General features: G+C 43.0%; 1 protein-coding gene across 1 annotated transcript; it reads left to right on the top strand.

Annotated features, from left to right (window-relative positions):
* Window positions 1-1,802: 1,802 nt before the first annotated feature.
* On the top strand, window positions 1,803-4,611 carry LOC130140258 (protein FAR1-RELATED SEQUENCE 7-like). Its single transcript, XM_056319237.1, has 3 exons — window positions 1,803-1,980; window positions 2,055-4,062; window positions 4,350-4,611. Exons 1-2 carry the CDS (start codon window positions 1,828-1,830, stop codon window positions 3,435-3,437), a joined length of 1,536 nt encoding a protein of 511 aa, XP_056175212.1. The 5' UTR covers window positions 1,803-1,827; the 3' UTR covers window positions 3,438-4,062; window positions 4,350-4,611.
* The last annotated feature ends 16,271 nt before the right edge of the window (window positions 4,612-20,882 follow it).

The following is a 20,882-nucleotide window of genomic DNA, read 5'->3' as shown; positions in this document are numbered from 1 at the left end:
AAATCACTCCATAAAAAGCATGTGAAAGAATTTCAACAGGAGAATATGGTACCTAAATGGTGTCGGGAGTGCTAATCCTTTCCCTCATGTAATTAATTGAACCTCCGGACTTTAGGCTCTCGTTTCATCGCATTTAGACCAATTGACTTTTTTATTAGCTAGCTGACTTCTTTCTAGCAATTAGGGGGTTTCTTTTAGGTTTCCGATCAATCCCGTAACTATTACGCCCCGGGGTATGCCACTATATACATATTGTCCGCTTTGAGCCCCACTGGGCCCTCACAGTTTTGTTTCTCTGGGCTTCGCCTAGAAAACGATTATGTACAGATAGAGAACCCGAATCTTATAAACCAGTCCAGAACTCCCCCCTCGGCAATGTGGGACAAGAGACGCGTCCCCTCCCTGTACACGTTCGAGGACCGAGGGACGGACGCACCACCATCCCTCCTCCCCGCGCACCGTCACTCGGGCCATCACAATGACTTGCCCCGTTCACATGATTAAGGAAATGTTTTAGGAATCTTAGGTGCAACAGCTTGACGGTAATCGACTCAGGATTTTCCAGAGGCGCTACAGGCAAAGTTATCATAATTTGTCCATGTTTATCCCATTGAAGGGACGCCACTCAATGCCGGATAGAATAATCTCCATTCGGTCCTTCCCTATCCAGGCTCAGCAATTCGAGCGGCCAAATGCGTTTTTTTGTTTTTCGCATTCCTAATGGATGCACCTACCTTTGCCCCCCTAGGTCGTGTGAAATGGACATCAATGTTTAGATGGGGATTGAGAAGTGAAAGAAAAGGAGCAATACAATGCCACACCCCGTGAGACCATCCACTTGGAAGAGAAGAGACCACCCATCTCCTCGGCTTCCCCTCAACTCCACTGCATCCTAATTAGCATCGGCCAATATTCTTTTCTTAAAATGGATCAGGTAATTCGTTGATAATCGCTAAATAGCTACATAATTTTCTTCATTTAGTTTTGATGAAAAGAAATAATATGTCTTGATTAAGTAAAAGAAAATGTAACTTTCTACGTGTATTTCCGATATATTGCGTTTCTTGGCTCCTTCATTTAGCTGCAATATCGAATAACGTGGAAAAAGTTTACTTAAGTTGGGCTAGCGGCAAACATTGAAATTAATTGTCCCTCGGATTTATTTTATTATTATTTTAATTTTTTTGGGTTGGCAGTGCCTGCGTGTTGTGTCGCTGCAGGAAAAGTATCAAAAAAGTCCTAAACCTATTGCATTCGTATCAATTCAGTCCTAAATCTTTCATTTAGACTAATTCAGTCCTAAACCTTTTTCACATCGGTACCAATTCAGTCCATCCGGTCAATTTAGACTGGAAATCGCTCGCGTGGACGCCGACCGTCCTATGTGAAATGCCAACGCTAACGTGGAATTTTTAAATAATTTTTAAAAATTATTGAATTTTTAATGTTTTTTTTTCCTTTTTTTTTTGCCTTCCTTCCTTCTCCGTGGCTGGTCGCGGGGCTGGTTGCCATGGCCAGCGACCAGCCACAGGTGAGGACGTCGCGGCCCTCGCTGGCCACAGGGACTTTTTTCACAAAAGTCACACAGATTTTTTGCCTATCTTTTGCATTATCATTATCTATTATAATGTAATAGGTTTACGACTGTTTGTGTTGCTGCTGCCTCCTCTGGGAGGATTGCTGCGGGCCAATATTCGGTGGGCCCGGAGGCCATCTTTTACTCATTATGTTCATACCAGTAACTGGAGGAGACGTCGTGGGAAAGAGCTGATTCTTTCTGCAGCTGCAGCCCTCGGATTCGGCCTCGTCGACAGCGACTTCTTACTCATGGCCGATGTCAAACTGGAGGGGGCAACGGCTAGTCTTGAACATGGGTCCAACGACCTCTCGATCTGCGGCATCCACCATCGCAACCACAGAGCTGGCGAGCCCGAGGAGATGGCCTCGAACCAGCCGGGCAGCGATCACTCTTTAGGAATGGTATGTTATATATCTTTTTTGTTTTTTTCTTTTTCATTTTAAAAAACATATAAAAAAAAATTTCATTGCCGCAGGCCATCGGCAACGAAGATGAATTGCATTCCACTTCTGGCGCTAATATAGATGAGGGGGAGCTCGAGTCCAACCCCAGGGAGCCGAGAGTGGGGATGGAATTCGATTCAGAGATGGCCGTGTATAAGTTTTACCGCAGCTACGCTAAACAAACCGATTTCAATGTAAGAATGGGAAAAGCAGAATACTCTGGAAGCGACAAGGCCTTCTTATGCTCTTACCAAGCCGACAAGTCCAAAGAGCAGATCGCCAAGGCGACGCAGTACAAAAGACGGGACATGAGAACAGGATGTGATGCTAAAATCGAGTGCGTGGCAAACGATGAAACGTGGAAGATCTCCAAGGTCGTTCTCGAGCATAATCACGCGACAACGGCTCTTTCGACAAGTGGGATTGTGGACGAAGTTAGGGCAGTTGGAGAGCGGGCTCTTGTTTCCGATGCGGATTACAGTGATGTTGATTGCCCAAGACCTGCGCCTGAGGAGACACAGGACTTGATTGATCACTTCAAGTGTCTTGCGAGGTTAGATTGTTGTTCCTGTTACTCGTTGCGAGTGGTAGAGGCACGCGGCATGGAGAATTTTTTCTGGAGGGATAGCCGGTCCAAGCTCGATTACGAGCATTTCAGCGATCTTCTAGTCCTGGACACAAGAACTTGGATCACCAAGTATGGCATAATCTGTGCAACATTTTGGGGACTTAATCATCACCGGCAGCCCACCATATTCGGACACGGTCTCTTGGTCGATCGAACGGTGGGTTCGTTCCATTGGCTGCTCGATAGTTTCCTTGAATCAATGAACTGGCAGAAACCGCAGACAATCATTACTGAATTCAGTGAAGAAATCGCCGAAGCCGTATCTCTTGTCTTGCCAGAGACCCGCCATTGTCTGCCTGCTTGGTCTATCTTGAACAGTTTCAGGAAGTACCTGTCTCCTTTGAGTAGCCAACTCGATGTTGTCAACCTCTTCAGGGAGTGCCTCTTCCTCCACTCGCAGGAAGAATTCAAGTCGAAGTGGAATTCCTTTATAGGAAAGTACAAGCTGCATGACAACTCGTGGCTTGCTTCTTTGTATAAAATGCACGAGAAATGGTCTCATGCGTTCACGAAGAACTTCTTTTCTGTTGACCTACTCTCCATACAAAATGATGAGGATGCTAGTCACATTGTCAGGAATCTCTCCTCCGAGACCATGACGCTAACAGAAATTGCATGCCGGTGTGAACAGGCGGCCAAGAAGATACGCACAGAAGAATTTCGCGAAGACATGCTCTGCGAGAAAAACAAGGTGAATTTGAAAACCAGGAGTCCAATGGAGAAAGAAGCTGAACGACTCTATACTCGAACTATAAGATGTTCCGAGAGGAGTTTATCGATTGCCTAACGCTGGCAGTTGAAGAAATTAACAGCACGGAGACTCTTCGCATGTTTCAGTTGACTGAAAAAGGCAGCACAAAGACACAGACCCTCAGCAGCAGAAAGGCACAGACCGTCAAGTTTGATCCTTCCGATTCAACATTGGCATGTAGCTGTGGGAAGTTCGAGTCGGTCGGTATTTTATGTGTTCATGCCTTGAAAGTACTCATCTTCATGAATATTTTCAAGATACCGTCTCGCTACTTGGTGAAACGATGGACAAAATCTGCCAAAGACAGCCTGCCGGTGGACATCCCAGTGCATGGACTGCACGTGATGGAGTTCCGATCAATTCGTTTACGGGTGAGTTTATGCGTAAGGCTTTGCATGTAGCCCATATGTCTGTAAATAAGAAGAGGAAGAGAATAGCTATGAGGTTCATAGATTTGGCAGTGGAGCACATTGCAAAGGTTTTGAAAACGGAAGAAGTGGCAGTTGCTCTGGACGATCCAGACGGTAAGGATGATATGGATTGGACCATTTGTGAGTATGCTCTCGAAACACAACTCGACCAGCAGAATGCAGCTAAATCTGGGATGGGATGTCCGAGAGGGAAACGCAAAGTTCTAGGCCATCGACCAGCTGGTAAACGGGTTGGTCTCTTCCTTACCAAATCGTTTCTCAAGTTCACTGCCTTGTGTGTGCACTTCCACATTAGACTGCATTATCTCAGTAGGATTATCGTCCCTTATAGTAACTATTATTACCGATTAGACTTTAAGGTTCGCTGTGGAAGTGTGGGCTATAAGGGGTAAAACTATTGCCTTGATTTAAATATAACATGTTTAGAGATTGAATCCGATGCCAGCCATGTGATATATGCCTTGCAAAAAGCTAGTGTTGACATCCCTGACTTGCACTCAATTTTGAATGAACGCAGGGACGTCTTAGCTGTATTCCAGCAGGTGACAATTAAGCATGCGTTCAGGGAATCAAATCAGTGTGCGAAAAGCTAGCAAAGATGAAATTGATGGCATCTTACTATATGTATCTACTTTCAATTGTATTCCTTCTGAATTAGAAACTTCGGTTGTATTAAATAAGCAAAGAGCAATATCCCCGGAGACTCAGACTAGGATTTGGCCTTGATTTGTACTTCCTTATTTGGATTGTTTATGTAAGCATGTTTCTACTGAAAAAAAAAAATTTGCACCCGTTGAAAGGGATGTCAAGAAACTTAAAATTTGTCCAATGGCTAGCCAAATTAAACATACTTCTATAGTAATATAAGAACACGATCATGTAAACGAACAATAGATACTAAAATCAATATCTTCCCTGACCACACTGAATTGGAAGTTACCAGTAAACTCTCTTTGAAGCATTTCCTATTCCATTTGCTAAGTTCAAATTACTCATGTGTTGGCCACTTATGAGGAGAACTTGGAGAGGCGAGAGAAAGGGAAGGAACCTTGGTAAGTGCTATAGAAATACATTCAGCTGTGCAAAGTATTTGAGAAAGTTACATTGTCTGCATCCCAAGTTACGACAAGAGCTACTTGGTCTAACGCAATTGTGAAAAGTTAGAAAGTCTATATAGCTCATGAATACTTACACGCTTTTGACCGATCATATCTGTTATAGTTCCATTTAGTAAAGCTGCTATAGGTCCTCCAATTGTCAGCATCGAACCAAAAAGTGAATAATGCAGCATAATAGGGGAAAGATTAACACAGAGAACCCGAACCGTAACTGAGTGCACTTATCCGTCGACAGTCCTTAACACAAGATATGCTTTTATTGCTTATCGATTAAGATACAGGGTTAATGCTATATGTTAAGGAACAAAGTACATAGAAAATTAGGATTATTATTTTAATCTTAGAATTTAGATGATAGTTAAATCAACTAAAACTTCGCAGCAATCATGCCATTATGATCCTATTTCAACAATAAGCTGAATACGTCCAACCCATTCAACAGATTCTTCATTCGTGAGGAGGAAGGTAGACGAACTGCCGCTACAGAAAGTCCCAGATCTTCCATCATGCCTGACATAACTGGCGATGACGTCCGGTAGATATTGGAAAGAATTAGAAGATTGATTGTTATTTATGTCCTTAGTGGGTATAAATATTCATAAACAAATAGGACAAGTTCAATGATTGGGTTGAAATCATCAGTTAAAACAATCTCTTCGTTTGGGTGGTAGCAATTAACACTACTTTTGAACCACTACGCCTTCTCACATATCAGATTGCCACTTGTACGCAACCACTGCAAGATCCTGAAGGAACTCACCAACCATCTAGGAGACTCTGTTATGAAGTATAAACTGAAAATTTGTATTACACCAGGAATTCCACCTGAAAAATAAAACACAAAAGGCACTTTTTGTTTATTTTCAACTTTTTTATCAGAAATAACTGTTAATAGAGATTTCACACCAAAAAAAAAAACTGTTAATAGAGAATCCCAGACGCTACCGATCAAAGCCACGGCGCACCAGGAAACAATAGTTCCAACAAAGTTTGTCAATGAAAAGCCAAAAGCTTGCATGGACTGCAACAAGAAGACAAATAGACCAAAAGGCGATGTATTGGCAACATGAAGCAAGATCATATTGTTCTAATTTTATTCTGACCGGATTGAATGAAGCAAATGCTCCCCGTACATTTTTATGGGCAAAAGGACACTATAAGTGCCATAACTTGTGTACGGAGATCACTTTGGTGTCATAACTTTTTTTCGGATCACTTTGGTGCCAAGTCGGAGGAAAAACGACTACTTAAGTGTCATAAGTTTTTTTTGGATCACTTCAGTGCTAAAATTTTTGAAAAACGATCACTTAAGTGCTAAATTTTTTTAAAAATGATCATTTAAGTGCTAAAATTTTTGAAAAACGATCACTTAAGTGCCAATCTCCGGCGAGCCACGTCAGCTTCAGAAATTAATAAAAAAAATGCCACGTCGGATTTCCGGCGAAAAATTGTGTACGGCACCGGAGTTGGCACTTAAGTGATCGTTTTTCAAAAATTTTAGCACTTAAGTGATCGTTTTTCAAAAATTTTAGCACTAAAGTGATCCAAAAAAAACTTATGGCACCAAAGTGAGCGCCGTACACAAGTTATGGCACTTGTAGTGTTCTTTTGCCCATTTTTATGTGTTATTTCTGCGATGTATACAGGTACCTGATGGGTAAAAGAGAGGCGATGATCATCGCGGTTCACATAAGTGTACCGGGAAGTCCAAAGTGCGTATTACCACATAGCCTGCGACCCCAACGCCAAATCCCATCAATGCTCTTCTAGCATCCAGCCACCAAGCATTCTGCGAAGCGACATGTAGTGTACAATTAAGTGAAAGTGAAAAATTTTGCACCCGGTCAAATTCTGATGGAACTTCTCGGACCCTGGCCAGTGCTGCCTGCGTTCTGCCTACCAGATTGCGATGGATTTAGACCCAAGAGATGGTAAACAGCGGAATTGGAATTGGGTCTGGAAATATGATGGGACCCCTAGCATCAAATTTTTTATTTAGTTGGTTCTTTATAACACTATTGCCACAAGGCATCTGCTTGGTCCCAGAGGCATGAACGTGCAAGATGTGTCCCTTATGTGATACTCAAGGTGAGACTATAATTTATTTGCTAATTTGGGATGACATTGGAATAACCTCATTCTGTGGTTGAGAGCTCCAATAAGTCCTTGAGGGAGTGGATTAGGAATGTGAGAACTAAAACTTGGTACAATAGGCCTAGGATCTCTTGGAGTAGCGTTTTCTTAATGGTATTGTGGGTTCTTTTGGATATATAGGAATGCTGTTTCTTTCAATCACAATTCTGAACTAACTTACTTGGCATCTTTTTGTTTGGGGAAATTACCTAAAAAGTCCTAAACCTTTTGCAATTGTGTCAATTCAGTCCATCCGGCCACTTTTGGCCGGCCGGTGCTGACGTGGAGGCCGGCTGACGTGGCAATATTTTAATAAATATTTTATTTTTTCGAATTTTTTTTTACTTTTTTTGACTTTTTTTTTCTCTCTCTCTTTTTTTTTCCGTATCTTCTTCCCCGGTCGCCGGTCATCGGACCGGCGACTAGCAAGAGGCTGAGGCCGGAGAGTGCGAGGCTAGCCCTCGCCGTCGCCGGGCGACAAGAAGGCGAAGCTCGCCCAGCCTCGCCATGGCTGTGCGACGGCGAGGCTTGTTGGGATTTTGGTATTCAAATCCCATAGAAGGTGAATGAGAAGTGTGGATAGAGGTAGTCCCATATTGGATAGAAGAGATGATGGGAGATGGGTTTAATTAGAGGAGCCTCTCAAATGGGTTTGGGCCCTAAGGGGCACCCCACTTTTGTGGAAGGGAGAGGACCTACATGAAGTTGGGTCGGTCCCCCCACGCGCCCGCCGCCGCCGCCAGCTAACTAGGCTTGAATCGGGCCGGGCCCGGGTCTGTTCCTATTTTTTTGGAGCTCAGCCCATCAGTTTTATTTTAAACAGAACAGACATGTTTTCTTTTTTTTTTAACCGATATGTCTGTTCGTTGTTCGTGATTGCTCAATCGGTTCGGTTCGGTTCGGGTTCGCCCATCTATAACCGAACGAAACCTTTCGGTTATAAGTGACTCTTCATTGTTTTTTACTGAATCATTATTGTCATGCCCCGAACCCCATCGAGCACGCGCCATCCTTCACTGGTCCATTAATGTGACGTTCCAGGGTATCGCCGACCTCACTTATAATTATCAGAGATTTGAAATAAGCAGCGGAAACCTCAAAGTACCCGGACAAATGAAACTGGGATAATCACGGAGATTATACATATTCATTTCTTATCCAAACTTATACAATATTCACAATTTACATCCGCCATATACACATGCACACCACACTATAAAACCACCGATATTCAAAAAGGATCGATGACCTGGATATTCTATCACCAAAAATGGTACACCTCCAAAAACTTATTTCCAACCCCTACGCTAACCCCTATGCCCTTTGCTCGGCGTCCATTCTGAGTCTGATTCCTCGTCCTCTGAATCTGAATTTCCCTGATCAGTCTGTTCCTCCAAGGACTCCGGCTCAGCCTCAATCTCGATCGGGTGGTTGATATCACTTGACTCAGCTGGAACCTCGACCTGTTCCTCCCCGACCGACTCTTCAAAGAAATTGTCCTCAGGTACAAAATTGGGGTCCATCCACTGCTCATACGGGAGTATATACTCCGATTCTTCTTCAGGCTCTGCAGACTCAGCAGGCTCATTCTCGGGTTCGGCCTCTGCCCCTTCTTGTTCCAGTTCTTCCTCTGGAATTGGCTCAAGGTCCACATCCATTGGATCATCTCCCGCTAGAGACCCTTCCGGCTCCGGCTCGTGCTCAGCCCCCGAAGACCCTGGTGCTGCGGGCGCCGGATGTTGACCTGACTGCACCAGACTGGTCTCTACACTAGTCAATTCGCCATCAGGGGGAGGAATGGCAGACGAGTCCCAGTCCCCGACTCCATCAAACGGGACGTCAAATCCTCGGACAGGACCGAACTCATCTATCCCGTCCCGGAAGAACCATGCGGTATATGTATGGGGCTCCCACAGGCGTAAACCTACGTCTACATAAACTACGGTGGTGTACCTAATCTAGGTCATATGGTCATCCATAGGAAACTCTACGACATCATGTTCAGTGTGCATTGGGACTCCAAAATGCTCAGGTGGCGGCGGCGAGGGATTCATTGTTCCTACCGGGGTTCTGAAATGTTTGGTTGAAACGACCGTGAGATTATATCTCAGTAAGTACACCCCTAAACCCCACCTAGGCTATCACGTACCTCCAGACAATCACAAAACACAATCACACACCTAACCATCATATAACAGGCACACAATCAGCACTTACCTGGCCTTCCCAGCGTGCAACCTGTACGTTAGCTGTAATACTATATTTTCCAATCACATGCACGTTCGAATCACAATTCACGCATTCACGCTCACCTCATTACATTCTTTTCCACACCACTTGCCAGTGATCCGCGTTACAGTACACGCCTCAGGTTCACTGCGACTATCTTATCACAACACTTCAGGGCCCGCGTTACAGTACACGCCTCAGGCCATGTCTCTTGCCCGCGTTACAGTACACGCCTCAGGCTGAACATCTACCACCTACGGCACAACCCGCGTTGAAGTAAACGCCTCAGGTTGGCAGTCTTCCGGTAATATCGGGCATCGTCCCTCGTTAAAGTACACGCCTCAGGACGGCACAATTCCCCGCGTAATGGTACCGCCTCAGGGATTTCCACAATCACACATGCCACCCCACACACAATCTCTTGCTCATTCACGTGCTCAACACTCACTTGCCAATTAATTGGCCAATCACACGTGACCCGTGCACGCATCAATTCACACACAATTTCATGCTCACCAAGCATTCAACATGGTCAATTTGACAATTAATTCGATCTGGCCCGAGCGTGCACATAACAAGCATGTTTAAATCAATCAATTACACATTAATGCACTCAATTTCATCACCACAATTAAGCCACAGTTCAAACACATATTCAACATACAATTTGCTATTTTTCCCCATCCAAACTGCGGCAAATCAATTTCGGCCCTTCACGGCATTTTCACACAATTAACTGCCGAATCCAAATATCCAATTTACACCCCGATTGGCACATCACAACCCACCGAACAGCCAATCACAGCCCACCTTTGGTCTCCAATTTTCCACCAAAATTTCCCAAATTCATTCCTTAGACCCGCTAATCCATTTCGCCCTTAAAATCATACAAATCTGTGCCTAATTAAACCCGATCACACCTCAATTTGTCCATTGATACCCGACGTCCTAAATAGGGTTTAGGGCGCGACTTACCGAGACTCTAGACTAACGCGGCTAGAGCGGAAAGCGGCAGCGATCGGCGGTGAACGGCGGCGATCGGCAGCGGCGAGCGGCGGCGGCCTCAGCTTCCTTGGCCGTGACCCACGGCCACACGAGCGGGAGGGAGAGAAGGAGAGGGACGGCGGCGTGGGGTGGTGGCGGTGGTGCGGTACGGTGGCGGACGGGCGGTGGCTCGGCGGGCGACGACCGAACGGCGGCGGCGACGGCAAGGGGAAGGGCGGCCGGTTCGGTGAGGGGGAGAGGGGGGCCAAAGGAGAGAGAGAGGGAATGAAGAGAGAGAGAGAGACCTTGGACTAAAATAGTCCAATTTTTTACTAAAAATGGCAAATTACCATCATGCCCTTGTCTCTCAATCCAAATCGACGGCCCAGATTCGATCTTATCTTGAAACCGACGGCCGAGATCGAATCTTCCCCAAAAATATCCAAGGGCAAATTTGGGAATTTTATAAAATTCCAAGGGAAAAAATGTCCAACCAAAAAGTTAGGGCAAAATGACCAAAATGCCCTTCCCTCTTAAAACTTGCCCTTAACAAACCTTTAGGGGTAAAACAGTCACTTTCCTCATTTCTCGCCGAAATTGAATTTTTCTGAAGGATTCGGGACAATCCAAAATCGCACGTTCCAATCACAACGTTGTCCTAACATCCCATTGAGACTTCCTAATTCTCCGATGTCCAATTTGGGCTCAATTAAACAATTAAATTTTATTAAACGCAACTCGAGCGTTTCTCAAACTAACGGGCGGCTTTTTAAGGAAATTCGCATATTCAACCCGTGACTGACAATAAATCGAGTCACGTGCAAGTCCATTCGGTTCGTAATGATTTCGGTTGTCATATAAATCGCGAGGATCAACCACTAGATCCGAGGGGCACGATCGTTTGGTATAGGTTCAGGATCATCCATCAATTCATTTCGTGGTCCCACGGAATCACCCGCAATCCACTACTATGACAGTGGCGAACTGACCCCTGGCTATCCTTGGATCGACCAACAGTGGCTCAAAATGTCACCTCGGCAATTTTATGGTCGAAAATCAATTCACGATCGGATTTTCTTTTAGTCTCACGAATTTAAATCCCTAATTAGCATTTCCCTATTGGTTAGTATCCCAGGAATGATTAGTTCCGAGCAAGAACTAACTACAAGCACGTTTATAAAATCAAGCATTTCATAAACCCCAAATGGACAAATTTCAGGATGTCACAATTATTCTTCGCCATTGTCATTCGCGCAATTAATCCAGCGAAGTTGCGTTCGAAGGTTTCCTTTGAAGAAGTATCACTTCGTAGGAAAGGCGATCCATTCTACCCTGGGAGGCAATTGTCTAACAACCTTGGGTACCGGTGGAGGGGACAAATTGTCTTAAGGACACAACGTGAATTCGTTGGGCTCGAATCATTCGTCGGCATTCGGATTACTCATCTGCGATTAATTTCAAGTTTGTCAAACAACTTTGTTTTTGCACGTACAAACACTTAAGAGACAACAATCTTAAGACAATTTATTGTGTTTGTATAGTTGCTTTTTCAATAATTTCTGTCTTCGTAACAGAAATGACTACAACATCGATGACGCCTATTGCGTTTGTTCCGACTCATGGAGAGAAGCCAGAAAAGTTTAATGGGGATGATTTCAAGCGATGGCAACAAAAGATGTTGTTCTACCTCACCACTTTGAACTTGGCAAGGTTCCTCATTGAGGATGCTCCTAAGTTGGATGAAGGAGAGACAAGCAAAGAAAAGGTTGCTTCTGTAGATGCATGGAAGCATTCTGACTTCATGTGTCGCAACTATATCCTCAATGATTTGGACAATTCCCTCTACAATGTTTATAGTCCGCTGAAAACGGCTAAGGAGTTGTGGGAAAGTTTGGACAAGAAATACAAAACAACAGATGCTGGGTTAAAGAAATTCATTGTAGGCAAATTTCTGGACTTCAAGATGGTAGATTCTAAAACCGTCTTAAGTCAAGTTCGAGAACTTCAAGTAATCATGCATGACATTCATACTGAAGGTATGATGATTAGTGAATCATTTCAAGTGGCTGCTTTCATTGAAAAGTTACCACCGTCTTTGAAAGATTTCAAGAATTATCTCAAACACAAGAGAAATGAGTTATCTGGAGGTCTTAATTGTTCGATTGAGAATAGAGGAAGACAATAGGCTTTTTGAGAAGAAAGTTGGCAGCAATCTGGAGGTCTCAAGAGCCAACGTTGTTGAAGAAGTATCGAAAACCAACAAGAAGAGGAAAAAGTATGGAGAGGAATCCAACCAAGGCCTGAAAAAGTTCATTGGCAAATGCTACAATTGTGGAAAGCCTGGACATCGTGCCAAAGACTGTAAAGCCAAGAAAAGAAAGAAGACTTAGGCGAATGTGGTGGAACAGATTTTCAGTGGTGTTGATGATATCAATCTTACTGCTATGATATCTGAGTGCAACATAGTGGGAAATCCCAAAGAATTGTGGATTGATACTAGAGTAACTCGTCATATATGCGCCAATAAATCGATGTTCTCATCTTACACGTCTATGGAAGGTGATGAAAAACTCTACATGGGTAATTCATCGACTTCTAAGGTTAAAGGTGTTGGAAAGGTTGCTTTGAAGATGAAATCTGGGAAAACTGTGACACTAAACAATGTGCTACATGTGCCAGACATACGCAAGAATTTAGTGTTCGGATCTCTTCTTAGCAAAAATGGTTTCAAGTTAGTGTTTGTATCTGATAAGTCTGTACTCTCCAAAAATGAGATGCATGTAGGAAAGGGTTATTTTAGTTATGGTCTTTTCAAGTTGAATGTAATGACTGTTATACCCATTGATGTTATGAAAAAAGTTGTTTCTGCTTATATGCTTGAGTCTCCTGATATATGACATGCTAGACTAGGACATGTTAATTATAAGTCAATAAAGAAATTAATTAACATGGGGTTATTGCCAAAATTTGACTGCCCAAGTGAAAAATGCCAAGTGTGTGTTGGATCTAAGTTTTCTAAGCCTCCTTTTCATTCTATAGATAATAGAATCACAAAACCTTTAGATTTAATTCACACAGACATATGCGATATGAAAGCAATACCGTCAAGGGGTGGTAAGAAGTATTTTATCACTTTTATAGATGACTGTTCGAGGTATTGTTATGTTTATTTGCTTAGTAGCAAAAATGAGGCTATGAATGCTTTTATAACTTATAAGATTGAAGTTGAAACTCAGTTAAATAAGAATATTAAAATGATAAGAACTGATAGAAGAGGTGAATATGAATTTTCTTTTCTAGAAATTTGTTCTGAGTTTGGTATTATTCACTAAATTACTCCTCCTTATGCGCCACAAGCAAATGGAGTGGCGGAAAGGAAAAACCAATCTTTAAAGAAAACAATGAATACATTGTTGAATAGTTCCAGTCTACCATAGAATTTGAGGGGGGAAGCTGTTTTGACGGCGAATTTTATCTTAAATAGAGTACTCCATAGAAACACACAACAAACTCCCTATGAGAAGTGGAAAGATAGAACGTCTAATTTGAAATATCTCAAGGTGTGGGGGTGCTTGGCTAAGGTTGCGATTCCTAAACCTAAAAAGGTTAAAATAGGACCGAAAACCGTTGATTGTGTCTTCATTGGATATGTTATTAATAGTAATGTATATCGATTTCTTGTTCATAAGTCTGAGGTCCCAGATATATATGTTAATACGATCATTGAGTCAAGGGACGCTTCGTTCTTTGAGAATATATTTCCGTGTAACATAGTATATAAGCCAATTAACAATGATAAGAGGCCTCAGGATACTACACCTAGAAGTGATCCTATGGAGGATGAACCTAGACGTAATAAAAGACAAAGAACTTCTAAGTCTTTTGGACCTGATTTTCTAACATATTTGTTGGAGAATGAGCCTTGGACCTTTAAAGAGGCTGTGACATCCCTAGAAGCCCCGTTCTAGAAAGAAGCTATCAATAGTGAAGTTGAGTCCATCTTGTCAAATCATACTTGAGAATTGGTTGACCTTCGTCCTGGTAATAAACCACTACAATGTAAATGGATTTTCAAGAGGAAAATAAAAGCGGATGGTACTATTGACAAATATAAGGCCAGGCTTGTGGTAAAAGGATACAAGCAGCGAGAAGGTCTTAATTATTTTGACACTTATTCACCTGTTACTAGAACTACATCTATAATAATGCTAATTGCCATAGCAGCGGTGTACAAGCTTAAAATCCATCAAATGGATGTGAAAATGGCTTTCTTAAATGGGGATTTGGAAGAAGAAATATATTTGGAACAACCTGAAGGGTTCATTGTTTCAGGACAAGAGAATAGAGTATTTCGGCTTATCAAGTCACTCTATGGCTTGAAACAAGCACCGAAACAATGGCATGCTAAATTCGACCAAGTCATGTTGTCGAATGGTTTTAAGATTAATGAATGTGATAAATGTGTATATGTTAAGAACACTCATAATGGTTTTGCCATTTTGTGCTTGTATGTAGACGACATGCTTATAATGGCAACGATAGTGAGGTTGTCAAGGTGACCAAACGCATGCTCACAAGTAAATTTGATATGAAAGATATGGGAGTTGCAGATGTTATTTTAGGATTAAAATCTATAAGACATCTGGAGGATTAGCTCTATCATAGTCTCATTACATTGAGAAGATTCTTGGAAAGTGCAAGAATCTAGACATTATGCTAGTAAAGACCCCGATAGATGTTAATTTACATCTTTCAAAGATTACTGATGAAAGCAAAGCTCAAAATGAGTATGCTAGTATACTAGGCAATCTAATGTATGTCATGAACTGTACTAGGTCGAACATAGCTTGTGCTGTGAGCAAGCTAAGTCGATTTACAGTTAGTCCAAATGAAAACCATTGAAAAGCTATGAAACGTGTATTGGGCTATTTGAAGCATATTCAAAATTATGCTTTACACTACATAGAGTATCCAGCGGTACTTGAAGGATATTGTGATGCAAATTGGATAACCGGCACAAGAGACACAAAATTCACAAGTGGGTATGTGTTTATACTTGGTGGGGAAGCAGTGTCTTGGAAATCATCCAAACAAACTTGTATTGCGAGATCTACTATGGAAGCAGAATTTATTGCTTTGGATAAGGCCGGTGAAGAAGCTGAGTGGTTTCGAAATTTTTTAGAAGACATTCCTAATTGGTCTAAACCAGTGCCAGACGTGTGTATTCATTGTGATAGTCAAGCGGCGCTAGGCAAGGCAAGGAATGTCATGTATAACAGGAAGTCCTGACATATACGTCGAAGACATGATACTGTAAGATAACTACTCTCTAGTGGAATTATCACGATTGACATTGTGAAGTCAAAAGATAATGTTGCGGATCCATTAACAAAATGCCTAACTAAAGAGATGGTTGTGAAAACATCAAGGGGAATGGGTTTAAGGCCTATAAAATAAATCATCATAGCGAAAACCCCACTTAGTTGATTGGAGATCTCAAGATCTAGATTCAAAGGGACAACCAAGTTATGCAGGCGGTGTAGAGTAATGTCAACTCTTACTCATTCCCGTATGGAGACAGTACTGACATGTGGAGATTAAGTGTAAGCTTTTAATTATTATAATTCGGGTATGTGATATACGACACATTCAGAAATCATCTATGTGAGTGTGAAGTGAGGGCCGCTTCTATGAAGAATTTGAAAGGCCGAATTCTCGAAAGCACTCATGAAACTAGGCGGTGTTCATGGCCAAAACGAACACAACAATGAAAACCAGCTTTGTTTGAGAGATAGTTGTGTGATTCCTATTGTCTTGACTTACACCGAAGGTCGACAGTTCAAAGAGATCAAATCTACTGATGGACTGAGCAAGTCTGATAGGTCTCACTAGGAAAAGTTCAAAGTCTCAAACTACTTATCCCAATGCAACGTTCTCTCATGGAATAATCGCACATTGCATCTCATGCATGCACGAAGAGTCATGATATCTGAACTTCTCATTCATGTGGGGGATTGTTAGGATTTTGGTATTCAAATCCCATAGAAGGTGAATGAGAAGTGTGGATGGGGGTAGTTCCACATTGGATAGAAGAGATGATGGAAGCTGAGTTTAATTAGAGGAGCCTCTCAAATGGGTTTGGGCCCCAAGAGCTACCCCACTTTTGTGGAAGATAGAAGACCTACACGTAGCTGGGTCAGTCCCCCCACGCGCGCGCCGCCAACGCCGACTGGCTAGGCTCGGATCGGGCCGGGCCCGGGTCTGTTCCTATTTTGGAGCTCAGCCTATCAGTTTTGTTTTGAACCAAACAAACATGTTTTGTGTTTTTTCGAACCGATATGTATGTTCGTTGTTCGTGATTGCTCAATCGATTCAGGTTCGCCCATCTATTAACCGAACGAAACCTTTCGGTTGTAAGTGACTCTTCATTGTTTTTTACTGAATCATTATTCTTCGCCATTGTCATTCGTGCGATTAATCCAACGAAGTTGCATTCGAAGGTTTCCTTTGAAGAAGTACCACTTCGTAGGAAAGGCGATCCGTTCTACCCTGGGAGGCAATTGTCCAACAACCTTGGGTACCGGTGGAGGGGACAAATTGTCCTAAGGACACAACGTGAATTCGTTGAGCTCGGATCATTCGTCGGCATTCGGATTACTCATCTGCGATTAATTTCAGGTTTGTCGAACAACTTTGTTTTTGCACGTACGTACACTTAGGAGACAACAAGGCCGGCCCTCACCGTCGCACAGTCATAGGGAGGCTCGACCTCGCCAGATCTGGGTGAGGTCGAGCTCGCCCAGCAGCGACGAGGGCAGAGCTCGCCCAGCCATGGCAAGCTCCGCCCTCGCCGGCCCTCGCCATCGAACAGCCATTGCTTGGCCTCGACCGACAAGAGGCTGAGGTCCGCGAGGGCAAGGTTGTCCCTCGCCGGCATTGGTGAGGGCGAGCCTCGCCATCGTCGAGTGACGTCGAGCCTCGCCATAGCCGGGCGAGGTTGAGCTCGCCCAGCCATGGCGAGGTCGAGTTCGCCCAGCGACGGTGAGGTCTCGCTAGATCTAGACGAGGCCTCGCCGTCGCCGAGCGAGGTCGACCTCGCCGGCCTTAGCCTCTCGCCAATCGCCGGACCAGTGACCAGGGAAGAAGATAGGGAAAAAAAAAAAGAAAGACAAAAAAAATGTCGAAAAAAAAAATTAAAATATTTTAAAATATTTCCACGTCAGCGCCGGCCGGCCAAAAGTAGCCGGCACTACAAAAAAACTGGATTTTTGCCACGAAAATTTGCGACGAAAAAATTTTCGTCGCAAATTTGCGACAAATTTTCCAACGAATTTAAATTTTCCGGGCAATTATTTCAGTGTGTACAATTTTTGTTGGAAAATTCGTTGGAAATTTCTAACGAATTTTCCAACGAATTCAAAAAAACCCGGTATTGTTCGGCATTTTTTTATATTCGTTGGAAAATTCGTTGGAAATTTCCAACGAATTTTCCAACGAATTAAAAAAAAACCCGGTATTGTTCGGCATTTTTATATTCGTTGGAAAATTCGTTGGAAATTTCCAACGAATTTTCCAACAAATTTCAATTTTCCGAGCAATTATTTCAGTGTGTACAATTTTCGTTGCAAAATTCGTGGGAAATTTCCTACGAATTTTGCAACGAAAACCCTACTCCTTCCTTATTCAATATTTTCGCGCTCATTATTCCCCTAACTCTCAATTTCCACATACACTCTCTCTCTCTCTCTCTCTCTCTCTCTCTCTCTTCACCTTCTCCCTGCGCGTCCCCCTCCGCCTCCTTCCCCGCCGCCTCCCCTTCTCCTCCGGCTCCGGCTCCGGCTCCGGCGCCATGGACACCAAGATCGGGGCCCTCAACTCCTGCAAGCCCCCCTCGGGCGACGTCGGCTCCCTCCCCAAAGGCGCCGCCGTGGCCATCCAGGGCCAGGCCCCCGCGGCGGTTGGCGCCCCCGACGCCACCATGGGCCGCCACCTCGCCCGCCGCCTCGTCCAGATTGGCATCACCGACGTCACTCCATCCCTGGCGACTTCAACCTCACGCTCCTCGACCACCTCATCGCCGTCGCCGGTGAGCTCGAGGTCGCCCAGATCTGGGCGAGCTCGAGCTCGTCGGCCATGGCGAGCGTTCTGGGCGAGCTCGAGCTCGCCCAGATGTGGCCGAGTTCTGGGCGAGCTCGGCCCTCGCCATGGCCGGCGAGGCCCAGCCTCGTCGCCGGCGAGGGCCGAGCTCGCCATGGCCGGCAAGGGCCGAGCTCGCCGGCGGCGAGGGCGATTTTTCGACCAAAAAATTTTTTTTTTGGAAAAAAAAAAATTGAAATTCGTCGGACGAATTATTATTGAAATTTTTTCGGTGGAAAAAAATTTCCACGATTTTTCGATCAAAAAAAAATTTTTGTAGTTTTTCCAACGAATTTAGCCACGAGTTTTCCAACGAATTTTCCAACGAAAAAAAATTTGTCGCAAATTTCCAACGAAAATTGAAATTTTTCGTTGGAAAAATTTGCGACGACGAATTACCAACAAATTTTTTTTCTTTGGAAAATTCGTTGGACAACGAATTTCTCCAAATTTTTCGTTGGAAATTTCGTCGGAAAAAACATGTTTTTTTGTAGTGCGGATGGACTGAATTGGCACAATTGCAAAAGGTTTAAGACTAAATTAAAAGAAAAAAAAAGGTTTAGGACTGAATTGGTATAATTATAAACGGTTTAAGACTTTTTGGGTAATTTCCCCCTTTTTGTTTAGATAAAGCAGGGACCATCTGCTGCATTTACAAAGAATAAACAATGCTGAAAGAAGTCGAGATCAAGATCAAAATGGGAAATTCCGCAAGCTGGCTGGTTCAAATTGAATTCTAACGGAGTGGCGGCGGAGAGTACAGGAGTAGCTGGAATTGGGGGCATAATCATGGATGATGAAGGGGAATCGGTGAAGGGTTATACTCATTGTTTAGGAAAGACTTTCATATTTGCTGTGGAAGTGTGGGCTATCAAGGGGGGGGGTTGGGGACTAATTATTGCTTTAGATTTAAATATGACATGTCTGGAGTCTGATGCCAATAATGTGATATATGCTTCACAAAATACTAGTCCTGACATCCCTAATTTGAACTCAATTTTGAATGAATGCAGGGACGTTTTAGCTGAATCGCAGCTGGTGAGGATTAAGCATGTGTTCAGGGAAGAAAATCATTGTGCGGACAAGCTAGCAAAGATGGGATTGACAGCATCTTTCGATATATTTACCTTCGATTGTATTCCATCTGAATTAAAGGGTGCCCGGCAACTTCAAACAGTGAACGAGAGTGAGTGTTGAAGTTAAGGGAAAGACAACAATAGAGAGAATCTGTCTTTATGAGAGAAGGACTTCGTGCGGCGTCGTTCAGGCCAAGACCAGTCATCTCATAGTCCATGCTAGACTGGTTTTTTTGATAAAAAAAAAGGCCACATATGAAAAAATTATTAAAAAGCACGTCGTACTTTTGGTTATAATTTCTTGCCGGGGGCATTAAAGTGATTGTTTGTTATCCAATTTGACACTTAAGTAATCCGATGAAAAGTTTTGATACCAAAGTGAGTACCGTATGAAAGTTATAGTACTTCTAATATTCTTTTCTCGCCATGATTATGTCAAAAGGGTAATACATAGAGGTAACTATAGTGAAATCCATCTTCCGTGGATTGGTTGATTGTGAATGAATGGCACGGTTTGGGTAGTTTAAATGGATCTTTGTTGCTCAAAGGATTGAGTATTGTATGTGTCTGTTTTTGTGTATGTATTGGTAAGTCTGTCTATATACATTGAAAATGCTCGACTCTTTCCAAGCATGCAGGGCTTTACCATTTTGTTGGGAGAAGAGATGTCCTATGCTACCCTTGCAGTTTTGGGATTTCTTATAAATCCTTTCATGTATCATTTTGGTAATGAATGGAAATATTCTTTGACAAAAAAGAAGAATTCATCAAAATCAGTTTTGTCGTGCAATCTTGAAATATAAGTACCTCTTAATATATAATTTATCAGTTGAATTGTCTGCTGATATGGTCGTTGAATTCTTCTGGTACTCTCACCTTATTCCGGCGATTGTGCCAGCAATTCGTGATTATTTTTCCGAATCATGACTAAGTTAACCTTTGTGCACGAGGAGTGAAAAGCGTAGCAATCTCATTTGACTCTAGCTTGTTATGGCATTTTTGGCAGTCCTCGCGATGTAGTAGCAAGCCGATCCAAGAGCTAGATCATCTACATTTATCTTGGAGCCTGTTTATTCCATTGATAAATATTGCAAGAATTGAATCCAGTACCTCTCTGACGTAGTGTAGTTCTCTTCATCTGCCAACATTCAATTAAGGTAAAGGAGGGTTTCTTTCCCTTAACGTAAATGGAATGGATTCAGTGATACTGGAAGCAGAAATACCACTGCCCTTTGGCTGCGTTTGGTCGTCCGGATTTCTAAACAGGATATGACTGGATAGGATAGGATAAAAAATCCTGGGATTTCTTCATATCATGTCCACTGTTTAGTGGACTACGGATTTAAAGTCGGATAGGATAATTTTTTTTTTTTT

The sequence above is a fragment of the Syzygium oleosum genome, unplaced genomic scaffold (genome assembly GCF_021117445.2).
Source record: "Syzygium oleosum isolate NSW1041296 unplaced genomic scaffold, Sole_v2.1 Sole_v2.17, whole genome shotgun sequence".
In the NCBI taxonomy this organism is placed as follows: domain Eukaryota; kingdom Viridiplantae; phylum Streptophyta; class Magnoliopsida; order Myrtales; family Myrtaceae; genus Syzygium; species Syzygium oleosum.
The sequence above is the reverse complement of the archived record's forward strand: the minus strand, read 5'-3'. Positions and strand labels throughout refer to the sequence as shown.